At 29.5% G+C, this 27,793-nt stretch overlaps 1 protein-coding gene across 1 annotated transcript; it reads right to left on the bottom strand.

Moving 5' to 3' along the window:
* Window positions 1-123: 123 nt before the first annotated feature.
* On the bottom strand, window positions 124-27,218 carry LOC129988390 (ras-related C3 botulinum toxin substrate 1). Its single transcript, XM_056096613.1, has 5 exons — window positions 27,007-27,218; window positions 7,151-7,222; window positions 5,455-5,572; window positions 4,363-4,425; window positions 124-2,984 (listed from the first exon to the last, which is right to left on the bottom strand). Exons 1-5 carry the CDS (start codon window positions 27,039-27,041, stop codon window positions 2,694-2,696), a joined length of 579 nt encoding a protein of 192 aa, XP_055952588.1. The 5' UTR covers window positions 27,042-27,218; the 3' UTR covers window positions 124-2,693.
* Window positions 27,219-27,793: the final 575 nt, after the last annotated feature.

Raw genomic sequence — 27,793 nt, 5'->3', positions numbered from 1 at the left:
TAGATAAAATATTTAATTTACTTTGTTCAGAATTTTTAAAATTCTGGACAGTGTGGAATGTCGGAGTAATTTAAAAAACTGATGTAGATAATACATAAAGCAAATTTTAAACAAAAATATTTATTTGCTGAAACAGAACATTTCTGGCAAGAAATTGTTACATTTTAATAACATTTGAATGGAATGCATTGACATAACCATGTTCATCATAGCTAGAAATTAAATGTTTCCAAAACTAGCTATATTAAAAACAAAGTATGCATTAAAAAAAAAAGGCTAGAAATGAATTTTACATCACATTTTACTTACTGTATACTATAAATGTTATTACATCATATATATATATAAGATAAGAAATAATGCTATTTGTAATTATTTTATTCTATGCTTTGATGAAAAAATCTGTCAACATTCTTTTAAAAAGAGTTTTTCTTATAAATGATAACAATTAATAGCAACAAATTACTTTAGAAATAAGATTGTCATGCTGTTTTAACAAATTCTAAAAAGCAAAACCTGTACAGCTTATTTGGTACTAAATTGACTTCATTGCTTTGAATAGAAAAACTATTACAAAAAGATAATGATTATAGATAGTATGAAAAAGTTAATATAAAAGATAATATTAAAAGTATAAATTTAGGTATAATTTACAATTCATTGCTTGCAGAAGAACAAAACTGTTGGGTAATATTAACAAATTAAGAATGTTAACAAATAGTAATGTTTATCAATTATTTTAAATTCTATGGTGATTTCAGTTATGTCAATACACTATTTTTTTATTGCATCCAAATACTCTTTGTTAAAATTATTAAAAAACTTGCTCGCTACAGGTGAATAATTCTTAATTAGGTTTTAAAAATAAAATTGAAGCTGTAAATTCAAGAAATATATGTTTATTTATTAAAACTCTAATAAACATTTCAACACTAATTTTCAAAAGGATTCAAAGATTATAGACAAATGTCAATTAATATAATTTCAAAAATTTCTTCTCAAGTTTATCCTTGACCAGCAAATATCTTCAGAAACGAAGTTATTGTAAAATTTTTCAAGAAAAGGAAATCAATTTTTAAATTCTATAGAAAACGTTTGGGACTGTTTAAAAAAATTTCTGGCGATTAAAACCTAAATTCATAAAAACAACACATTGTAGATTAGAAGTACTAATTAATAGCAATCCTTTGACAAAGTAAACTTACAATACAACATGGATTATAAAAGAATTTTGTAGTTATACAAATGCTACATTCTCAAACTGTACATTTAATAATTTTTTTTTTTTTTTTTTATCATTCACATTTACACACTCACAAGACCTACAATACATAAAAATAAAATATGAAAGCATTTTTGCAAAATATAAACACAGTATGTGCAGAGACTAACACAACAAGATTCTTTTTCTCAACAAGAAATAAAGCATTTTTAAGCACTGAACTCAAGTAATTAGCTATATATTTCGATGGAAAAACAGTTTTTTTAACACCAATTAGAAAAAAGAAAGAAATTTGATTCTTCATTTGAGATACAATTCGCAATAGATACTCTATTTAAAAACTCATTGCAGACATAGTAAAAAGTCATTACAAACAAATAACTAATGACACTCTCTCAATTTAGTGTAACAGCCTTAACAACTAGCCATAACAAGTGTCTTTTCATGAAAATTGCCAATTTATAATCATACAAAAAGAAATCTTCAACTACAGTTAATAGAAAGCTTATGATACAAAATGAAAAATAAGGAGAAGTATATCAGTGGTCTTTCAATGATAAGGAGACTGTTGCCATAAACACTGTTTTGCTAATTGAGTAGATTGATGTGTTTACTAGTAATACTCGGAATGACAGCATCATAGCTCAGTATTGCCGAGATCACTCTCCCAAGGAAACTGCAAAAGTGATGCTAATCTTTTTGGACTAAAAAAAGAAACCATTCTCGAGTTGAATAATGCTGCTTTGAACCATATGTGGAGAAAAAGGACATGATTCCTAACAAAATTTTGATAGAAAGATCTCAAACATTCTCTGTAGGAAACCAATATTTTCCCATGTAAGCTCCTTAAGATCACCTGTGAAATAAAGGAAAGGATAACACAGAAACCCGGATATTTTAGGAATTTTTACACAAAGCAATCAATCACACACCATGTATGTGTGTGATTAATTTGTCAATGGCAATTATGTGTGCATGTCATGTTAAATATGGATAGTCATTAAAATATTCTCTAGATATAACCAGTCTCCTTTTCATGTGGACCAATCTAATATACAAATTAAAAATAAAATGAAAAAAGGTTAAAATATTGGAAAAGACAATTAAAATAGCTAGAAGCTTCTTTTCCTCTACAACAATAATAAAGTAAATCTTATTAATTAAATAAAAAAAAACTGGAACAAATGCAGAGAATATTTCATTTAAAAAGAAACAATATTTTAGAAAAAGAGGTCACATAATGAAGGCATATACTTTCCATTGAATTTAGACCTGTAAAATTATGGTATCAACTCGCAAGAGACATTAATCATTAGGCAATTAATAATACATTTGATGATTTAAAAAAAAAGCACCAAAGTGGGCAACTTTCTCTTACTCCCAATTCCTTTCATTTTTTTGTTTTATATATCAAAGCGTGCATTAGTTCTCTACAGAAAATATATGTAAATATACAACAAATTGTAGATTGCTAGAGCAGCCGGCAGTGTCTCCTTTTCTTGGGCTTGGGCTGCGGACAAAGCACTGCGCGGATGGCCTCATCGAAGACATTCTTGAGACCCTTCTGGGTGAGGGCGGAGCACTCGAGATACTTGACAGCCCCAATCTCTTTGGCCATGGCCAGACCCTGTGGATAAGTGATGGGAGCCAATTTGCGTTCTTTTAGTTTCTCAATAGTTTCCTTATCTTCTCGCAGGTCAAGCTTTGTGCCCACCAAAATGATGGGGGTGTTGGGACAGTGGTGACTAACCTCTGGATACCACTAGAAGAGCACAGTCAATAAATAAACAGTTAAAATTCATTTAAAAAAAATATCACTCATTGTCTTATGTATTACTAATAATTGCAGATTTATTTGAAAGTTTAATTTAGAAACTATACAAGCAAAAAAAAAAAAAATGTTTTAGCATAAAAGAAATTAGATTTTATTTCTACCTGCTCTGTTTAAAACATCTTTTTTCCTTTTACTCATTTATGATTTTAAAGCTGTTCCAAATTTCTGAAACACCATGTACCCCTCTCTGCCATTTAGCATTTAAGAAAGGCTTAAGATTAAAGACATTTTAAGATAAATAAACACATTTCCCTAACAGCCAAAAATGTATCATCCACATTTAAATAATTCTAATCAGAGATTCACCATAATAAAAATGAATTATTTTGCAATCTGATTTTAACAATAATTGTTATACATAAGACATGTTCATATACAGCTAACAACACTGCAATGCAATTAATCTACTAAGGTTTCATTAACTAATGTTTTGCATGATAAAAGAGTAACAGAATTTATGAAGTAGTTAATTTTTACAAAGGAAATGAATCTGTATGAAGCAAATCAGAATCCAGTGTTTCTTTAACAAGTATTTTATTTAAATCAAACTTTAATAGAGCAAGCATTTTTTAAATATATAATAGTAGAGCAAGAAGAAAATAAATAAAACTAGAGCTGAAAATAAATAAATAAATAAAATAAAAAATGTTTGAAGCAAAAGTTACAGAGCATATATTCCAATATTAATTAGTCTTGAAAATAAAAATATCCTTAATAACAAAATATGCAAAACCTAATTTTAAGAATAAAAAAATCATTAAACAGACTGGAAACTGAAATTCGAATTACCAAGATAAGTAAAGAAACAATAAAAATATTTTAACAATATTTTATGTTTCTTGGCCATCAAATTTATTGAATCAATGTGTTAATGGGCTTTTCAACCAAGATCTCTACAGATTTCATTAGAAACTACTGAATGACAATTAACCTGGGTATACAATGATTTAAAGTTTCTTTTCTCTCAATTTACAAAATCTAGTTTTCTCAAAGAATAAAGGAATCTTTAAAAAAATTACCTGGTTGTTCGTGTACTACAGATTCACACAAATTCACAAACAGATTCACAAACAATTTCAAAGAAAGAATATATGAAAAGAAATATTTTTCTATAGTACTGCTAGAAGACACAAGGCGTATATTTTTAAAAATGAATTGAGTTAACCATAATCATAAATTTACAAGCAAAACTTACAGTAAAGATTTCTTTTTTGTTTGTACAGTAATAATATTTCAATACATCTATCTATTAGAATTTCAACTATTTTATATCAATGAGAATTAACAATTCATCAAAGTTTCATACCTTTGCTCTGACGTTTTCAAATGACGCTGGATTTACAAGTGAAAAGCAGATAAGGAATACATCCTGAAAATTAATAAAAATACAACATTAATGAGAAATTTATACAGTTTATTTTAAGTTACAAAAGTATTAAGACATTTAAATGAAAGACTAATTTTATTATGAAATTTATCAGCACTGATTATTTGAAAAGGCCAATTAAAACAGGATAACAAAATCTGATCACTTTTTTCAATTCATTAAAAAATTGCAGTGAACAATTTGGATATTTCAGGCTATTTTCAATTATAAACATGAAAACTTTAATTTTCCTGGTATTTTATAATTAACTTTTCTATTCATAAAATTGCCAGAAGACCAGAATAACACTTAGTACATTGATGCAAAATCCTAGTCGGTAATAGAAGATAAACATGCATTTAATATTAATTTTGCTTTGTTTGTCATCTGTAGCAATTTTAATCTTTTAAAATTAACTTGAAATGGATTTCTATTCCTATATCATAATAAGATAAAATTAACAAGAAGATTCAAATTGTTAAAAGAATAAGGGAATAAAAACATTATGAATAATAAACAGGAAAGGATTATATTACAGTTCTTCAAAATAATGTCCTATGGCTGGAATAAATAAATTGATTCCATCAAAATAAAGATTATCCATTTTATAACGAATCCAACTTTTTTTTACATAAAGAAGAGTAAGATTGTATTTGAAATGTAAAATCTTTCTTGCTCGCAAGAGGTCTGATTTTATGTTTTGGGTTTTTTTTTTCCCCCTCCTTCAAGATGCTGAAACCATCATTCAGGATGAAAGTGACCAGGGTCAGGACCAACAGGGTCAAAGAAATGCTATCACCAAACACTCTATGCCCCCTTCACATAAGTTATGGAACTTATATGAAGGATGGTCAAGGATAAAATTTATATGTCACACAATTAATAAGTGGTATATCAAATAAATATTATAGTTATTAAAATTCAGTCCGGTTTTTAAAGCTTTTTTTTTTTTTTGCATCACAATAGATTAGGGAGTTAATCGTGTATAAAGAATACTGAATATTAAGGATCAATGAAATGATATTTACATACCGTCTGAGGATAAGATAAAGGCCTAAGTCTATCATAATCTTCTTGACCAGCTGTATCCCATAAACCTAGATTAATAGGTTTGCCATCTACCATAACATTGGCGGAATAGTTATCGAATCTAAACAAGTCAGAAATACACAGCATTATTATCATCAATATATTTATTGTTACGTAATTTTATTTGTTCTGAAAAACTAAAAATGGATAACTATGCAATTCAGCTTTAAACATTACTAGTTTAACTTTATCTACAACTATACCAGATTATGATTAAAAGAAACAATGCGAAGAACCAAGTTTAAAAATGTTTTAAAATATGAATATAATCCTTTAATTTTTAATAAAAAATGCTGTATAATGCAAGATGCAATGAAAAGTGAAGAGCGTAAAATATATGCAAAAACTATCACAAGATTAGTCAAATTTTATGTTAAAAATTAAGTACTTTATCAGTATTTTTTTAAATGCCTTTAGGAGAAGAAAAAAAAGATACAATATTAACATAATATTTCTTTTATTACAGAAATACATGTTGTGATGAAATGAACCAAGTTGGTAGCAACTAAGTAACCAAATTCATAGCATATAAACATAAAAAAAGCATACGAACATAAACAGACAATGCTTTAATACAAAAACTATGTCAATTCTGAATTCATCAAGATCAGCTGAGAGATAAAAAATCAGCCACTGCAAAGAAAATGCAGTCATATAACCAGACAGATCTAGTGTGATTTTGCAATGGAGTGAAATTATTTTTGCTACTATTCACAAAGAAAAATAAGCACTTTTGAGGGCCATTAAAAATACGCAGTAATTAAGGATTTTTAATGATGTTATGCATCATGCTATGAAAGTACTTCAAAATGTCCAAACCTGTCAATAATAATAAAAACAGTTTTAAGAACTTGCTAATCTGTCCAAAAAAAGCAAATAATAACGATCTTAATATAATTTGATATTTTAAACATCATAGAATATATACAGTTTGAAAATTAAACTTCATGCATTAATTTAATATATGTGCAGAAATAGTATCATTTATATAGCACTGTGTACAGATGTCATTAGGAACTAAAGAATGAAGGTCAAGTGAAAATGAATGGCAAAGTAGAAAATATGATCAACTGTCAAGTGCAAGCCACAGTATGATTTTTTTTTAACTACAAAAACATTCAACAATTGCGATTTATTGGAAGCTGAATTATATTTATGATGAGCAAAATTATCATACATGTGTGGTATTGTATGTTTAAAGACGGATGCCATCATTCTTAATAAGACATCTTTAGTCAGAGTAGAATTCAAGTTTGAAATTTGATGATCCATGGGTTCATAATATTTGATATTACTCTTCATTTTCTTCAAATATTTTGGTCCATGATGCTATTTTACAAATTTGCTTCATTTCTGATTCAAAATTGTTCATTGATATGCAATAAGAAAGTCCATTTTATTGTGATTCTGCTAAAATGTACTATATAGTTGTAGTTTTCTTTTCTTTTCTTTTTTTTTCTTTTTTTTTTTTTTTGTTTAAAATACAGAATCAAAGATCTATATTTATGAGTGTATGTCACTGGCCACTAAAAGGATTTTATTTTCTGAATTTGTTGAAGTAAATATTTACATTGAGTTTTCATCTCTTTCTTACAGGATAAAAATATCATTATGGAAAAAAAAAAAAATGAAAACTTACACTGTAGGTATATATTCCCCAGGAAATGCATTTGTTGTATAGCTGATCAACAAGCAGGTTTTACCTACTGCTCTGTAAAAAAAAGTTTCAAGAAATTATAAGCTTTAAAGAAAAAGCTTGAAAAAATAGCAAAAGAGAAGCAACATCATTGTTTTGAATATTGAAATCATTGTTTTTTACAGATGAATCATAAAATACATAAAAATATAGCAATAAGTACAATAAGTATGATAATACAACATAATAAATATTCCCAAATAACTTACTCTGCAAAAAATGAATTTTAAAAGAATTTTGATAGTGTGAAAATGACTACAATAAAAACTGCAAGACATTATTAAATAGCAGAAAATAGCGAAACAAAACCCAACAAAACTTATTCACAACATAGTATCAAACATTTGGCAAAATATAAACTGAATAAACCAAATATAGGTATTGAGAGAAAAAATCATAGAATTACAAAAATAAATTTATTTTTGTAATAACTTTTAGGTGAACAAAAGAGTTTTGTAATAATAAACTTATATGAGCCATTTAACTTTTAAAATGCTAACATACAACTAACCTTGTACATATAAATTCCAAAAAGACTTATAAATATAAACTTTTTTTTTTTTTTTTTTTTACTTAACAGAAAATGAAAAATATTCGCCTCTAAAGAATACTTTTCAAAAACTCTTGCCATGCACAAAATATATCCTTCCTCAGCATAATCAAAGTAGATGAATCAGTAAAATGGGCAAAACAGAAAAAAATAATAGCAAAATGGAGTACTCAGGAAATTCTGGAGCAGTTCCATACTTTGACTATCCAAGAACATTTTTTTTTCCAACCTCCCTTATACCATTTTTTTTTATTACATTTAAAAAATGGCAGGAAGAGAATGGGAAATAATGCTATAAATTATAGTTGCAAAATACATTTTCAAAAATATTTAAAATTAGAAAAGAAACCACATTTAAATCACAATGCTTCAGCTGTTATTTATTTTTTCCGAACTTCAAGGAAAATAATCTTTTCTTCAAAAAATGCGGAGTAAAAAAAAAATCAAAATTCTGTTTGAAGCAAGAGATATTTTCATTTTAATTAAAAATACAACAGTTCACGATAAGGGATTTTCGGTATTGTATGATATATATTTAAAAATATATATATTTAATGGCTTTTCTTTGACAGACCAAGCTAAAATTAATTCAAAATATTTTCATGCTAAATCTAAGGTTGGTGACGAATTGCAAACTTAAATGTGATCGTCTCAAAATTAATTAGTTCGGATATTTTAAAAGTCACATTTTAATGTCAGAAACTGTTAAAAGTGAATCGCCCCGTGAGTCATTGATTATAAAAAATTTGACTGGCAAATAAATTAATTTATTTAAAAGAATATTTTTGTTAAATACGAATGAAAAGATTGAAGAAAATATTTATATGGAGAATATTTTTTTTAAAGTGTGTAAATAATTGTGACGAAATCTTCATTCAAATTCCTTTATATGATTGAAAAGTCAGCAAAATTTGCACGAAATCTGCGCGCTTTATAAACCCAAATTACGAAATAAACGATTCAAGACTTCTGATGGAGACGAATGTTCCCAAGACCTTGAGTCACCCGCGATAAATTGAAGTTAATGCCTTCCTCCCATTTGAAGGCATCCCAGCTGACGTGATCGCCGAACTTCCAAGGCACGACAGAGGAGTTCATTTTAGAGTGGACTTGAGGTGACGTTGAAAATGGCATTTTTCGACCATGCAGCGCAATTTTTTTTTAATTCAAACATTTTTCTTGTTATTTTATGTCATCTAGAAGCCTAAATATAAATAATTAAAAAAAAACATTGTTGCTTACTGTTAAGTTAACCGGATGTCTCAGTCTACAAGCGGAAGTAGCAGTAAAATGTTTTTAACTTATTTGTCATCATTGTTCTTACTTATATAATATTTTTATAATGTTGCCAATGCACAATCATAACTTTTTGAAAGTGCATATATTCTTTATTTCTAGATAATTATTGACAACATCTCCACTCTCACAAGCATTTGTTCATGCTGTACATTTCATTTCGATTTTCATACGAATTTAATTTCACAAATTAAGGGGGGGGGATCAGCAAAGGGATTGGGAGGAAAAGTAAGTGAAAGATAATTTCACTGATAAATCATAGAACTATGGTGGAATTGTAATTCGTAGCAATCCTCATAACCTCAAAAGTATGCAATTTATAATCACTGCAGCTCCTTGTCACTGCTATTCAAACACATAACATTTTATACATGACCAATGTTTAGCAGTAGCCAATAGCTGGTAAAAATATCAATAGGAAAAGACACATTTATTGAAATAATCACTGCCCTTACTCAAAATATTATGTGGCCAGCAATATGCATGAAACCCTGTAATCAGAAATTGCAAAAGAATCTCTTTCATAGAATAACGCAAAATGCCAAGTGTCAAATCATATTAGCGTTTGGTTCTAGGGCAACAGTAAGGTTGTTGGGATGGACAGAGTAATTGTGACCTTCGGAATTACTTTTACGGAATTAAGAAGATACTTGAACTGACACCCAACTTCCCAAACTGCCTCATCACACCAACGGGAGGGGAATCGGACCCGACGGATTAAAATTTCAATTTTATGAAGATGGGGCTATTCAATCTTAATGATGGTGAATTACTAAATAAGTTGCTAAAGAATATCAGCAGTAATACGCATGAAAATCTAAAGCGTTTTGATTATGAACGTATTTGCAATTCAAAAAGACGCTCATCACCACCTAAAAAAAATAGAAATACAGTGCTAACTCAGCAAAAGAAAAAAAAATGTTCAATGTAAACAGAGAAAGATTTAATTTATAAGTGGGGAGCATTTTAGGCTATTTTCCAAAGAGGAATACTTCTTTTAACATACCTACAGACTTTGAAGGAGTTCTTCTCAAAATTTCTTTGAAATAATCTATCAACCAATAACATAATAGTAGCTCCAACACTAATTAAAGTTCTTTAATGAAATTTTTAGGGAATGTTTTGTTTACTATTTTTAACAAATAGAACAAAAAGTTTTGATGTACACTGCACACTTTATGTATAGCCCTTTTATATTACAAAAAAAAAATTGAAAATCTGTATTGGAAAAACTGTATCTGTTTAATGTCTGTATTGGCACACATAAACCTTCATAATATTTTTGCACTTTAATATCTCTCTTAAATTTCAGTTCATTTTGAATATAACTGTGTTATATGTCTAGTGTGTAAGGAAGATTATGGTTATCCCATCAGAATTTTGTGTTAGCAGTTTTGGTCAAATTTTATTAAAATTTATTTCAAATTTGTTAATTAAAAAGACAGGACTTGTTATCTGTTTTAGATTTTTATTATAATTTTAGGAATTTATTATTTAATTAGAAACAAACCTTCACTTTAAACTCAACTCAAACAAAAATTTAAAATATAACTTTTTCAAAAAAAAAAAAAAAAGCCTCGAAAGCAGGCAATCACCTTAAAGAATGAAACATCCAAAATATTTAATATAATTGCCTCTGTCTGAACGGTTTCGCCATTTTAATTTAACTTTAAAATTTAAGATGTAATTGATTAAACAATTTACCCCGAACATAGCAGAATGTTGGCGATCGCAAACAACATAGGAACACAGTACTATCGAAGAATGTTTTAATTGAAAACATGTGACGAGTCGAATGCAAAGTCTGACAAACGTTCGTTATCTGGACACTAGATGAGAACGAAATCTAGAAATTACCACCAAGAATTTATTTTGAGTTTCTTCTCATCGAAGAAAGCAATTAAAAAGTAAAAAGAAAGATGATAACGAGTCTGTGAACATTGCGATAATCAGCTTCTGATGACATACCTTCAAAATGAGTCATTCTGACGATGTAGTTTTGATGCACATATAATATGGCGTTTCTCCCCTGCCCTCCCCCATTTCAATCTTTGACAATCATTTTGAAATTTAAGTTCAGTAATGAAAATTTTTACGATTTAGTGATTACATCATTAGTTAGTAAAACCCGATAATCAAAAGGTATTTAATCAAGTCGAACGGATCGTTGGATTGGGAAATTGATTTGTTGATCACTTCTATTTGCCAAGAACAGAAGATAGGGTATGAACACAACCACCATTTTAGTTTTTTGCTTAAGAACTGTATGTGTTAATGCGCGCCAAATTTCAAGCTAAGTCCAAGCATGACATTTGGCATGTTGCCAAACATTAAACCGAGAAATTTGGTAAACAGTTGTAACGGTGACTCAATTATCATCGAAGCCCGAATTTTAATATTTAATTAGAATTTTTTTTATTTAATGTTTTGTTATTTTGGATGATTTTTTTTCACATGTATTTGCCCGTACCGTGGTTTATAGATTGCAAGAATATATATTGCCACTTAAATCTGGAAAAAGAATTCCTTGCGTTTTCCATTTACGTATATGCAATATAACAGTTATTCCATTATAAATAGCATACGACAGTTCACGTGCTATTCTTCAGAGTTTTAATGAATAGAAGTGGCAAAGAAAGGTAGCAACAATTTAACTTTATTCGAAATAATATTATATTAAAAGAATGTTTATATTCACATACAGAAAGAAAAAAAAATCTGTATTTTATTGTCTAGAATTTAACATGACAAAATGAATACATTAAGGGGAGAGGGATATTGATCCTCTCTCATGTTCCTAAAATGTGTCTTTACATTCATGTGTCTCATGTGTCTTTACATTCCTGCATATGCAAATCTGCAAAAGTTTTCTTTGCACTTTCACGCACTTTTAAGATGCCTAAAAATGGTTTTCAAATTGAAGCACTTTTAATGACGCCACACACCCTGGGCAAATATCTTTGCCGCACCTGCTGTATTCTTATTTTAGGTTAAAAATACATTTATCAGGTATAACAAACAAAATTTTCATTATCTTTGGATTCCACTCAATTCGAATTTTTTTTCGAATCGCAACAATTATGACATAGTACGTGTACGTTATTCAATAAACAACAATATTCAGGGTATCTGAAAAGCGTGGCTTCATGTTCAAAAATGAATTAAAAATAAACAAAGATTTTCACGTTAACGGGTGTGTGTGTGTGTGTTCCATAAGGAAAGATAATTTCTTTTTAATGATATGAAATGTGTAAAGTCTCGACGTCGAACATTTGCAGAAGTGCTACAAAAAATGGAGGTGGATAAACATTTTCTACCACGTGTAATATTTCTGATTGGCAACGTTTCACGTATCAGGTTTCGTCCTAAAGTAAAACAGTGGTATGATTTACCGCATGGTCGAATTATTTGGGCCTTTTTCTTTCCCGTAGTAACTGTCCGCTCTCACAATTAACTTGGTATACTTGAATTGTTTTGCATTTCCTCAAGTAAAGGACTTGTAACTTAGTATCATTTTCCAGCAGAATAGGGCACTATCGCAATGGAGTGAGCAAGGTTTCAAATGAAAAAATCCCAAGTGATGGATGGTAAGAGGAGGTCCAGTACCGTGGCTATCCTGTATCTCCAACATCTTTGGACTCATGGGAATAAGTGAATGTGTGTTTAGTTTAGTTATATTAACGTCCCGTTTTAAAGCAACACTAGGGTTATTTTGGGATGTGCCACGTAATTTTAAACCGCGGTCAGATGACGCGGACGACACCTAAACTGGCACCCCTCCTCTCTAAACTTCCACACACACCAGCGGAAGGACGTTTGGCCCCGACGGATTTAACGTGCACCAGACCCGTTTACACGACGATTCTTCGGTGGGTCTATACAGTTCTGTAGGTCTCGAACCTGAAACCTACCGGGTCCGAAGCTGTGACCTGGCACCGCGGCCCTAGTGAATGAGTGAAATAACATAAAAGAAACCACCAATATCTTTCATGGATCTCGCATTACATGACATATTTTATGTTTAAAGAGAAATTGTATATTGTTTCTAATGGCCCTTGTCATAGACAAGTCCGCTGACGAAATCAGCGATTTTAAGCCGATAGGTCTTTTGTTTTTCAGTAGCACCATCTAGGGCCAAGAGTACGTCTTAGCTATCATGCACCCCAACCCTTTTTACGGGGCGGACTTCATTCATTCATTCATCCACAGATCGTAACTTTGACCTGAATCGGAGAACGATCACCTCTGAACCAGTACCCCCAGTGGTATTATGCTCGACATGGAGGACTTTGTGACCACGACATATTTATATTTGCGCCAGCCACCACACACACGGAGAATATTCGGCCGATGGGGTTCGAACTCACAACCAAAAAGATGCGAATCCAACACCCTACCAACCAGGCTATCCCGGTCCTAAGAAATTATATGTGTGTGTGTGTGTGTGTGTGTTTAAGTCATTAAAATACACACAGGAATTTCATTTAAATTATAGAATTTTATAAACTTTTCAACACGATTTTTTGTTTGTTCGTCGTTGATTAACGCGGGTGTCAAAGGTGGCCGTCGGGCCCATAGACATTACATAAGAAATCCAGCGCGGCAGTCAACAGGTTAAATAGGCAAATCAGTGATTACTCATCTGGCTGAGGTCTATTTTCGAGCTTGATTAAACTATGTGCTTGACACTTATTTCTATAATTTTGGTTTCATTTAAATTTTTCCAATGGATATGACAGTGGATATTACGGTGTTTCAAATTTAAATTAATTAAAGTTTGTTTAATTAACCATTTTCTATAACTCAATGTATAAGTCTTTTTAAGACCTACAACTTCTTAAAAGTTTTACCTCTTAGGTGAAACTTTTTTTTAAAACATGGAAAATCAAAATGTCAACTTCCATCCCTTATCCGGTAACATACCCAACAACTTAATCCAATAAAATTGCGGTTATGTTAATCTTTCAGGAAAAAGCACAATTCGCGAACTAAAGGAGCTCGCAAGCAGGCGGTGCAAGGAACCAGAAACTTCGAGAAGTTAAAGAAATTTACTCCCTGAACTGTATTTGGAAGAATCTTGCTCTAATGAACGTAAACATATCTCTCACATTCAAGGTCAATTTGAAGATAATGATCTGAAATATTTAGGGGGGGGGAGGGGGGGGGTTAAAGAATTTGAGAAGCGGAGTGTGCTAAAACGTGGAATTTTTCTATTTTGATTTTCTACTTATTAGTCTTAGATTTACAATTGATTATAATATATATAATGGAGTTCTAATTATAATATATAATGGAGTACCATCTAATTATAATATATATAAGTAGATGGTATCAATTCACACAGATTAAAAAGTTAATTGGCTTAGTAATTATTTAATTACTAAGCTAATTGATCTGGAAATATTACAATAGCACACGATTATCGAGAATACTCAAGTATATAAAATTTCAAAATCAGGACGAGTCCATTCTATGTTTACATTCGCGAAATAAGTTAGGCTAACATACAATAAGGAGGAGGAATGGCGGTGCAAAGCAGATATGAATTCAGAATATCGGTTTTTACAGCTAAATATGAATAGGAAGCAAACAAAACTTTCCTATAGCCACCTGGCATTTAATTTCTAAGACGTACATTACAGACAGCAAAACTCATACCACGTAAAAGGCGCGATTTACTATTGTATTTCACTACGCTAATGCTCCAAGAGAGTAAAAACCAAAGTTTTTAAAATACTAAGGTAGTAAGCAGCCCCGATCGAATATGCCGGTCGGCATTCTTGACTTCTGCTATCATGCGCAATGCACTGTGACCCAATTAGTCCCTTCTAGAACACATACGCAACCCGGCGATAAAGCGCGTTCTTTCTGAAGCCAACGAGAAACCCACTCGGAAAGGAAGTTAACGGGGAGGACAAACAAAGGAGGAGAGCAGAAAACTAAGGACGACCTCTCGCGCTCACTCTCTTCCATATATAGAGGTCGCACCGAGCGGGCCTACGCGCCCTAGCCCACACTCACTCAGGAGTATAAACTTTCTCTTCCGAGCCGTACAACGAAATTACGGAGAGGAAGGATTATCAAAATACAGAAATCATTGTTCTAAGAGCATCATTTGTCATCTGTTCATCAAAATTTTGCCAATCAGGAAAACAGTGGAAGGACTAGAGATCTATTTTTTAGGAAAGGAACTTTACTGTAGTAATAAATATACAATACACATTTACTGCCAGTAAATATTTATTGTGCAGTTTTGCCAGGAACCCATTTTCTGCAATATGAGCTTGTTTGAAATTTTTTTTTGAATTTACAACATATAAGAACCCACAAGAACAAACAATTGCTTATCCCCACCGTATAAGAACAATTGCTGATTCTATCCAATAGGGAATTCAGGCATTTTGCATCACTAAATAGTAGAAGTTATACCTCTTTTAATACCTCTCTTAATAATTTTGGTCAATTTAGCTTCACATTTCAACTTTTAACTTAATCTATAATAAAATACTTTTTTTTTTTTTTCTGTTTTAGTAACTTTGTCAAAATCCATATGTTTTTATTTACTAATCGCCTTTGGCAACCAACTAGTTCGCAGGGATTAATAGTCGCTCGAACTTTCAATTAAATATTTTTTGTAACTTGGTATCATAATAGATCCTTCAGTAAAATATTTTTAAATTTTACATTTTGATAGTCATATAACTTTTTAGAAAATTAGATAAAAGTTTTGCACCGTTTCGTTCATTGTACTATGCATCTTTCTAACTTTTTGCCAACTCCCGTAAAATTTGGGATACAAATTTAACTGGAATATATACGTATAACAAACAGAATTGTAAGGCAATGAAGTCTTACGTGCACTACAGAATATTTTTTATATTTTATACAATATCTCAAAATATCCAATTATGATTTATCTCATTAATCATGAAATTCGATTTCTAATTTTATTTTTCAATTTTTTTTCAGTTAATAAATGTATTTCTGAAAAATTATAAAGTTACATTTTATACAATCCTTTGGTTTTACGGAATCATATTCAATGAAATACTTTTAATATTCCAACATTTAAATAAATTAAATGGTAATAATCAACAATTTCAAAATTTTAGGCTGATTGAAATTCGATTTCTAATTTTATTTTTCAATTTTTTTTCAGTTAATAAATGTATTTCTGAAAAATTATAAAGTTACATTTTATACAATCCTTTGGTTTTACGGAATCATATTCAATGAAATACTTTTAATATTCCAACATTTAAATAAATTAAATGGTAATAATCAACAATTTCAAAATTTTAGGCTGATGCCTTCAGTTGAAACTCCAGATAATGATTGGTGTGCCTGTTTTAAAGCGAAGTAGTTCAAATTTTTGTAACTCAGTTTTAATCGCAATAGAGTGGACACTTCTTTCTATTTAAAATGTTAAGCATTACAAGAATATTTTACTAAATATGAATCATACAACCGAGGAGCTGTATAAAAAAATATAAAATTCATAATTCATAAGAACATTTATTGGCTAATTCATATGCTAAAAATGAGGCATTATTGAAAAAAATACATGTTAAATTTTAAGGCGATGTAAAAGTAAAATTTTCAGTTATTGCGGAAAAAAGCTAAAAATTCGCTTGTTTGTAATCAAAATTTCAAAAAAAAAAAAAAAAAATCGCTTTGAGATATTAATTTCCACCCTTCAAAATATGTAAATGTCAAATGTGGTAGCTCTAGGTAAAACGGTCAGTCCTGTAGGACGGCCCCCTCCCTCCTACATGTTTATTATGACTCCTGACGAACGATATCTGTATTTGAAAACTCGGTTTTTATAAATACTGCAACAACTAAGCAGCATACTTGGTAAAATAGCCATTTTGTAATTATCAGAATTCGAATCTTAAACGAATTTATCAATTTCGTAATTAAGCTAAGAGCATCCTTTTAATCGATCAACTCAGTGTCTCCCAACTGCCGAGTCAGAAATCCGTTGCCGATATGGCGGTTCATAAATTATCAGTATGGCAAAAGAAAGTAAAACTGAAATTCAATTTTAAAAAATAAGAATTTCACATAAATAAACCATTTTTTTTTTAATTGTCTACTTAGTTTTTTTTTTTTTTTTTTTTTAATGAGTGGCTTCTAACAAAATAACAGAAATACGTATAAAAGCAAATGCGTTTCAATCAAAGCAATGATCAGTCTGAAAAGGTTTCTTAAAAAAATTTTGATGCAAGGTTAAAGTGTCATAGTGCCAACCTAGAGCAACAAATATGCCAGCAAAATCCGATGAATTCATAAGCATAAAAGGTCGCTTTTCGCTCTACATGTAATGGAGTAAATTTTGGTGATTTCTTGTTAAGTACCAGCCATGTCGATTTTTATTTATTTATTTGCTTTCATTTATTTACTGGCCGCCTTTGGAGAGCAGCTTCTTTGTTAAGAATACTGTTTCTATGTTATTTCAACTGAAATTACATAGAGCCTTATAATAAATGTTCAGGAGTACGAAATGCTTTGTCGGCTTGACTGATTCTGCCTATTACCGTCCATTTTATATATGTTTTTATGACTCTTAGATACAGATTTAGTTTGAACAGATGTAGGGGTATTATTTTCTGCTGTTTTGGAACCATCATACATTTTGCTGCTGTAGAATACCCTGAAAGTTGGCAACCATTGCAATTTTTCAGGCTTCTTTAAATAAGAGGGTTTGTTTAGACTCCCCCCCCCCTTTTCCCAACAGAGACAAAATTTGGAATAAAACAAGTGATCATTTTTACAACTGACGTAGTAAGGAACAGCTAAACACGTTTGACTCTTATACCAGGGCAAAGAACATCGTGCGTATGTTTATGTACTATGATTAACTTGTACTATATATCTAAACTTTTAACAACTGAAACAAACGCAAAGAATTTGAAATATAGGATTGGACAAAGCAATTGTGATATACCATTTTTACAGATTCAGGGACTTTTATTTTTTAAATTACAATTAGTCACCTCGCCACCACAGAACTAAAACGTATAAACAGGGATTATTGTGACTGGCTGTTATGATCAGTAATTATCCAACTTTTGCATAAGAAAAGAACGACAACAAAAGATCAACGAATCTTCAAACTGTTTGTATAAGGCTAAAAATCTTTTCCATCATTTCTTTTAATATTTTTAAATTTATAAGGTATTGTAATATTGTGTTAAAATTAGTATCTATAATGAGTCTAATTTCTTCGAATTCGCCGCATTCTGTAATGTAGTGCTGAACTGAGCCTATTTCTCCACACATACGCGTGCTGTCTAGCATCCTTCCGAATCTGTAGGAGTATTCAGGAAATTTTCCATGTGCTGATATAATTTACACTATCACAGGGTGAAATATTCTTTTTATAATTTTTGGTTCGGGTATGAATTCATATGTTATGCGCACTTTGCACGGCATTATCCATCTTTCCCGCCACTGCATAATCATCTAATTTCCTTCTTTAACATTTGGAATTAATTTTGGTACTGCAATATCTATTTGATCTTTCTATGTAGCCTGTGCATATTCATCTGCTCTCATTTCCACATACTCCGATGTCAGCCTTAACAAAGCTTGACTAATTACTTTCATCCAGCAATGATTTATGACTTCTTACAGAGTAATCGACATAATAAGTACTGCTATACTATAAAGGAAAGGAATTTAGCATCATTTAAAAGCTGTAAGATAATCCATATAGTTCTTTAAATAAAATTTTACAAGCAAGTTCTTTAGGATCCAGGAAGAATAACTAGGACGTTAATGGGGTTTTCCCACTCCTAAAAAAAAGTAATACATTTCAAAAAACACTTAAACAAGAAAAGTTTAGATTTTATAAACAAAGAAAGGAATTAACATGTTAGTTAATAGAACACTATGCAACTCCTTAACTAGATTATTCAATTGGTTCACACAAAATTGTAATATGTAATGGCTATTTATTCTAAATCAGAATTTTATACAGTCCACATTTAAAATTTTGATAGCTGAATTAGCAATTAGTTCCCTTACAGATTGCTAATTTATACTTCTCGACAAAAATTTAATAGAATCTATTAGCAAAACTACATTTAATTTTAAAATTCAGTCTTACTGCAATGTTAAAAATGCATACTACACTTGGTAAATGAACACTTAATATGTTGTGATGTTATACAAAAGTTTTTCTAAAGTTGCGGAATACAAAAATTTAAAACAGTTTAAAGTGGGATAAGTTGCTAAATACATTACTACTTCTCAATTTATTAATTTTAAATATTTTGTTAAGGCACATGAAAAAATAATACCAAGTCTGTTTATTTATTTAAGATTTAAAAAGACGATAGTACTTTTATCCAATTTAGAATATTTGTTCCAACAATCATGAAAATTAGTATTAGATTTAGTATGGTTAAGATTAACAGATGGTGGAAAATATCTCATCTAAGTGACAAGGATCTACCCTTGATTTTAAGTGATGTATCACTACAGCATCCAAAATGATATAGGACAATCAAGTTCAATTATAATACAAGCTGCAAATGATTAGCATACTTTTCAATTAGCCCAACAACATTCAAAATTTGCTAGAGACAAAATTTAATTTTTCAAAATCTTTCGCTAACTTCAAGTAATAGTTTATTGAATGATAAAATATTTTAGTATTTACACTACTAAAAAAAAAGTGATGATTTTCATAAATTTATATGTGACAACAATTGCTCTCAAGCAAATTGAAAAATAACAATTTTATTGTTGTACCCAAAACTCGCTTGAGATGAAAATATTTTTACAGATTTTATCAATTAAAAAATAAGCTTTTTAGTTATCATAAAACCTTTCATGTGCTTTACAGATTTGGTGAAAATTTGTAGCTTGATATATATACAACACAAAGTATTTATGAAAATTCATTTTCATATTATTTGACTGTTTACCATGCATCATTTTTCATTTGTAGAAGAAGGTGCAAACGACGATTGAGGTTACTCAGATTAAAAATAATTTAATTTATAGTGAAGAGTCGCTTAAATATATGAAGAAATACTGTTGATGCTTGGAGGGGGTCTTAGGAAGGGTTTAGGCTTAGGGTCTTTGATTTTCTACTTGGAAATGTAAGATAATGATTAGTGACACGATATATGATTTGCATCCTAGACGAAGAAGTATGCTTATATAACTTCAAAAATAAATTGCAACAGCATGAACTCAATGATTGGATTAATTGCAGAATACACTTGTCTTCATCACATTCAATTGCTCAATTGCTTAAATACAATGAGCAAAAGTCCTATGCACCCAAAATAATTCTCCATGTTATAAAAGTGTAATTATCCTCTTCTTCTCAGTTCCGGGGTTTCAAAAACAATCTATTTTTCACATCACTTCTCAATATCAATATGCATATATTCCCAGTAGAATTGCTCCTTATTTAATGCCTTCATTGCATTGAAATGTCCTCCATAAGGACTGTCATAAATTTCTATCAGAACTTCTTGATTACAGAAGAACAAATGCAATCCATGTTCTTTTACAATTACAAATTGCAGCATAAAACTCAAGTCTCTTAAGTTACAGGAATCCATAATACACTATATAGTTTTGTTTTAAAGTCATCTTTGTTTGAATAGTTGCATTATTTATTTTATTTTCCAAAATTAGTTTAACACCTTGATTGTGACAAGGTTTATGAACAAGGTTTTAAGAATAATAAGAATTATGAACAAGGTTTGGGAAATGAACATATTGGAAATCATGATTTTAATAGACAAATCTATAAAATTATATTTTCTCTAGACAATTGAACACTGATCGCAGTTATCAGAATATGCCACCATGACAAAACATAAGCATTACAATGGCATGATTCTGTCCTCTTTGCCCAATCTAAAAGCATGGCTAAAACTCACAACAACTTTTTGATAACATATATTTCTTATATGCAGTATTTAACTCTCATATTTTAAATATTATTCCTGCTTTTCTTTTCTTTTTTTTAAATATGATCCTGGAAGGCCTGAAATGCTTGCCTTGGTTGCTTGTTTTTGAGTTCTACTTATATTTTATTTAATTTGGCATTCATCACAGGCATCATTGTTATTGTCAGGCTTTCGTCTAAGTCATCAAACTGTTTTAGAAAAGTGTTATCATTATAGCTAACAGTTTCCCAAATTTAACCATCAGAACTCTGGTCATAGGCATTCATAGAAAAATCCATTAACACAACTGACATCAGTTGTTACATATTATATTTTATACTTGTGAAAGGAGACAATACATATATAGTCAAACCTCGCTTAACAAAATGTAAAAAAGTGATTTGCTTAACGAGTGAGCGCAGAACAAGTGGTGAGGAGATATTGTGATGTCACATGCTGGATTAGATTGCATCAGCTTGTGTTGAGTGCATCAATCAGTTGGATGCAGTTTTGACTGCATAGCAGTATTGAATGCGACTGTAAGGGGTTTAAGTGTGCGCCTGAGAAGCCTTAATAAGATTCTGTCTATGATCAAGATTATTCATTATAAGTTAAATACATAAATAAAATAATTTTTTTAAAAAAATCACACAATTTTGTTGATCAAACAAATTAACACTATTTCTTAGACATTTACAAATTTGTTTCATTGATTAGCAATTTTTTTTTGCTTTATTCTAAGTTATCATTGCTTAGTTTAACATTATAACTAAATCCTATATTCATTTTTATAATGAGAAGTGACTAGTGTTTTTGAATTCATGCTGAAACAGGATTCCACCCCTGCCTTTTCTCCCCTGATTACGCTAAAAATACTTTCACTATATGCATTGCTATGAGTGAAGATTCAGAAAAAAAGATTTCTTAGGCTTTTTTTTTGTAGTTTTCTATAGTTTTTCACAAGATATTCATAATACCATTGTTTTCACCTAATTTCCATTATAACTAGGAAATTCCATAGCTGTTACAGGGTATGGAATTATGAAGAGCTTAATGGGGAGCATTCTGTGTCACAACAAAAAGCTGTGGTGAAGATGTCATCATCTCAACAGAACAACAAACAGATGCGAGAGATGTTGAAAGAGCATAAAATAATTACGTTGTGTGCATTGAGAAGCATTATCATCATGCTCAACAAATGTTGTGTCCCATTTTTATCAAATTTTGAAGCATAATGTCTTAAGAAAATTTTTTAACATAAATAAAATAAATAATAAATTGCATTTATTTTAAATTTGTTTGAACATTTTTTTTAAGAAATGAAATGCATTGTCCAATTTTATATGGACTTCTATATAAAAAAATTGTTTCATTTAACAAACTTCACATTATGAGGTAAAATTCAGAAACAAGTTAGGCTTGTTAAGCAAAACTCCACTGTACGAAATACATACAACTTCAAACCTAAATTGCAATAGCATGAATCGCAAAGTTTTGCCATGCTAAATTTCTTACTCAATTCTGAAATTTAGTCCAGAGCCAGCAAAAATCAGTTTTTCTTGTAGGCTCTCAATACCTCAAGAACATTTTCCAAATAATCAATTGGCATTAAACGTGGCTGAAAAGTCGATATCATTGCAACAAAACAATGCATCTTAAAAGTTATAAGTCATAAAATAATTTAAAAAATTGAATGTATGATATCAAAAAATCACAAATCCTTTTCAAATACTGCTCCAGAAGTGTTAATTGGTAATCCAAGTTTGCCAACTCAAAACCTCTAATAAACATATGAATATAATCAATACATATCAATCACCAAATAATGATATTTAAATTTGCAGATTTCTTAAAAATAAGAATAAAAGCATTTTTTTTTTTTTAAGTTCTAACTTGAAATTCTTTTAAATTTAAAATGGTATGGAAAATAGACTTATAATTTATGAAAATGTATTGTCATACCATGGAAGAGCCTTTAAACAATGTATTTTTCCAAAATTTACAAATTATCCAGTCTTAATTGCAATGATATCAATAAATTAAAGTGGTTTCTATGGAATAAAAATCTGTTTATGGTTTTCTGATGACAGTCATAAACTTCTTATTGGCTAAAAAAATTTTCATCTCATTTCCATCTACTCCAAAGAACTACTTTTTTACTGTTTATCAATCAAGATATATTCTATTTCATGGAATATTGCTGGAATAAATTATCTGGAAAAACTGGAAATTAACATGGTATAAACAACTAAAACTATTTAATATCTTCAATTTACAGTAATTCATAATCATTCAATCAAATTTTATTAAGAAAAACCAGGAAATAAACCATTTTTTAAAAATAGAAATAACTGAATTTTATGAGATACAAGAAGGCAATATCCAAGATGATTTAAAATGAGTATGAACTAATAGTTCAATTCAGTAGTAGAAGGTATAGCTCTCGTATTAAGTAGAATATTCAATTGCCAATTCAATTTTTTTTCCCCGACATTTATGTTATTTGAAAAAATCTACTTAAGCTTTAAGATCTGGTAAAACTACTTTTATCTGACTCTTGGAACTTGAAAATTATCATTCACCACCAAAACAAATTTTGATTTATTCAAACAGGTGCTCCTAAAACCTATTACATTTAGTTGATCACTGTCAATTCCATCCATTTCAGTGATTGCAAATAACAGGTCTCAATTCTATGTAATCAATTAAAAAATATATATTTGCTAAAAATTAACCATGGATGATTTGAGATTACTTCCTCTATTTTTACAGACCCCATTTTTAACTGAAAAGAATTAGGATCAGCCTGATCCTTCAGAACTGCATTTTTCTTCCTGAAAGCTTTTTTCTCTCTCTCTTCCTCTTGTCCTTTACTTTTATTTACTTCAAATAGCATGAAACTATTAATTTCTAATTTCCATTTGTGGAAGTTAATACATATGTAGATCACATGACAGACTCTTGAAAAATAACAGTTAATTTGACAATGAATATTTTTTGAGGAGGGGGTGCTACTCAGTTCTTAGATTTAAAACCACTATAAATGATATATAATACATTATTCCAAAATACATGAAAATTACAGGTTTTTATTATTATATATGCCTGTTCATTGTTGCATTACATTGAAAATTGCCAAGAATAACTGAGAACCTTATCCTGTTTCTGAGAAGAAAATCCCGAACGGAAAATCGAATCTTACTTCTAAAAATTACATCAAGTAGATCCAAAATGATACAACTTAACATCTTATCTTTAAAATAACTGATGAAGGAAAAAGAATAATGACACTCAGGAATGTTTTATTTTCACTTTTCTGGAATATGAATAGAATAAGAGTTAATAAATTTTAGAAAATGTTACTGAAAAAAGTGGAAAAAAAGTGGCTCTAAAGAAGGCATTTGCCTTACTGCTTACTAAAGCTTTATTTCTGCATGCTGTTATCACAGTTCCCAATTACCCTTCCTGACCCTATATGAAATTCTTCGGCACTCTTCGTTCATTCGATTACAACTGAACAGCAAATGACACATTAAAGCACATACATATGTCCTTTCTCGAATTCTAGATAATTATCTTAAACTCTACATTATTGTTTCATGAAATTTTCAAGATAAAGATAATTAACAGTTATGAATAATGCTATAATATACTAAGCAATTGCGATATTGGACTATGATAATAAAAACCCATGACAGAATCCAATTTTGCATAAAGAAGCATGCAAATCTTTACTAATATTAATCACGAATGTGCATGATAGTGCTCTACAGATCAGACTGCTTGGCCTACAGCAATCGAATTCAGCACTTATAACTTTCAAAGATTTGTCTAAAATTTTAATAAATTAAGCATGATGTCAAAATTTCTTTAAATTTAAGTTTTCCTCAATTTTTTCAGCAATATTTCCATAATAACTTCTAAAAATACTGTCTTACAAAACTGGTGCACCATCTCAAAATCTAAAAAATCGTCATTTTAATAATATCAATTTAATAGTCATGCAAATTTTCCCTCTTTTGGGTTTTTTTTTAGTGGGTAGTTAATTTTTAAGAACAGAATACATTGTTAACCTGAAATTTAAACCATTTTCACTATTTCTTCAATCAATGGATTTTCTTCCTTAAAAAATGTTCCTCTCTTTAAAAATTCCTTTCAAAAACTAAGGAAAAAAGATTCTGTACAGTTTACAAGATGAATAAAATGAATTTACAATTTTATTATGAATATACAATACCACAAAAATTAGAAGAAAAATAAAGAAGACAATTATATTTTTTGTAGCACCATCATATCACGAGCTTCCTTTAAAAAAGTTCATGTTCATAATAGAACTCGTGTAATGAATTAAAACACAGTTTTAATTTCTGACAATTTGACAGAATCATGGACATGAAATTATATCTAAGATATCCGAGTGAAATTAAATATATTTGGCAAGCTAGCTAGTCACCAAAGGCAGTCAGTTGTAATCAAATACAAATGTAGTCAAACAAACAAATGCAAGCTGAAAAGGATGCAAAGTATGTAATAAAGAATCCCAATACTATGTATGAATAAAGAAAATTACATATTGAAATAAATATATTGCATAAAACGGTATAAAATCTAAAACAATTCTACAATTTCCTTTATAGCACAAAAACTTATAACAATTCAATAATTTTCATATCTCGATGTGTAATTAGAATACATTTTCACAGTACAGCCTTCTAACTTGATTTTTTAAATTTTTAATCTCTCTAAAATTTAAAATTATTTTTAAATTGGGTAAAGTGCCAATATATTTATATATATTCCTTAGTGAGTCTAAATCTGAAAGTCTGTTTTTTCTAAGACCAATTTACTTATGCAAATTTAGGAGTCATCAAATAACTATCAACTCTTTGCTATAAAATTTGACAGCTCACTGACATCCTGAAGTTCCAAACTTAATACTTCTTTCATCAAAGGAATGATTACATAAATTTCTTTAAAAAATTTTGAATAAGAATGGATCTATTGTAATTTTATAATTAATTTTTATTTTTGAATTTTGTGTATGTGTAGTTTAAAATGTTTAAAGCAGTAAGAAAAAAATAAGGAATAATATAAATTTAGAATATTATTGCATATCATTTGATGATGTTCCTGCCATTAAACAAAACAATCTACTCATTTGTCAAAATTAATTTTCTAAATTGCTAACAATTTCAAACCTTTATATTGCACTAGCATTATGCTAATTTAAAAATGGAGTCTTTAATAACTATAAACTTTTTACCTAAATTTGAGCATATTCACTATTAGACATAAACTAATAACATTAAATAATCTAATTATTTAAAAATATTCCCCGTGAGTACCCAGCAGACTAATCAATATCCTCTGTCAAATATGACAGTTCTGTCAACTTAAGTGTACAAAGCAAACAAATTAAGTATATATACAAAAAAGTGAAGGTTCCAGATTCTTGTTTTATCATTTTTATGTGAGACACGGTTAATATCTAATAGTATACATAGAATGTATAGAAGTTCTTTAAAAAAATCTACTTACATATCAAAAACATTCGCTATTGCTAACAAAAACTTGTATTAGGAAAAGAAATTGCATATCTACATAACTTAGTCATATTCATAATAACCAGTTAATCAGTTCTGTAAGAAAAACGTACTGAAAATTAGGTGCAAACTTAAAAGTCAAGGACAAACAATTTCCTCATTTTTTTTTTTTTCTTCTGATAACAGGAGAGGCATTTACTTTACTATAATAAGGATACAAATGATGCTGTCTACTCATATCAGTCTCTCAATTTTTAATCGAAAATTATTTGGAAGATTTGACATTACAATAGGCATAAATAATGCCTGGAAATATGTATAAAAAATTAAGTTAATAATTATTTTCAATGAAAGATGAGGAAATACTATAAAGTAAAACTCTGCCGAAAAATTTTGCAAAAAATTGTTTCAATCATTTCAAGGAGTAAAGTAAACAATCATCAAACAGGTTTCAAAAATATTTCCGATTAAAAATATGAGTCAAGCACTTACCCGTCGCCCACAACAACACACTTTATAGCTTGCATCCTGTACTATTTGAGAAATTATAACAATCTTATGAGAAATTCTACGAACAACTAAGAATAAAAATAAATTTTTTTTCGGTTCTTCGACAACACGGACAGTCAAAGTAAAATCAATTGCACTCCACCTTTACAATCTACAACCACTCCGGGGGAAAACAAGATGGCGTTATTCATTCATCCCCCCCTCCGAGTCTTCATTAATCGCAAATTCCAATACAATTATTATAACCTGTTTTGTTTCTTATTTACAAAATTTCATCAGATTCATTATAAAGATAATATCTGCAATATAAAAATAATATTTAAATAAAAAAAGTGCTATATGGAACTATGGAGCTATAAAATGGTATTCTGTATTATTACATACAATTCTCTTGTTAAAAATTATTACAAAAAAAATCATTCCTAAAATTAAATACAATTAAAGTAAAAAAGGAATAATGATTGAATAAGAGTTATTAAGTATTTTTATTAAAATTCTTTATGATATTTATAGCAAGAAATTTTATCGCATTTTATTTTCCCAGCGTAATTTTTTGAAACTGGGACCGCAACAATGCTTGAATCGGTTTTGGTTTTAATTTATTTGTGTGCGTATGTGTCGCGACGACTTTGATTCGCGTTTTTCGCAGATTCGGATCTTCGGAACGGAAGGTTAGCTGCTAATCCGGATCCTTGTCAATTCTAGGGTCCGGGTCTAAAACTCAAATGCAATTATTGCACACAATTAATTTAATAATAGCTTTTTTTTA

Source organism: Argiope bruennichi, chromosome 10 (assembly GCF_947563725.1).
Source record: "Argiope bruennichi chromosome 10, qqArgBrue1.1, whole genome shotgun sequence".
NCBI lineage: Eukaryota > Metazoa > Arthropoda > Arachnida > Araneae > Araneidae > Argiope > Argiope bruennichi.
Note: the sequence above shows the minus strand (reverse complement) of the source record. Positions and strands in the feature narration are given on the sequence as shown.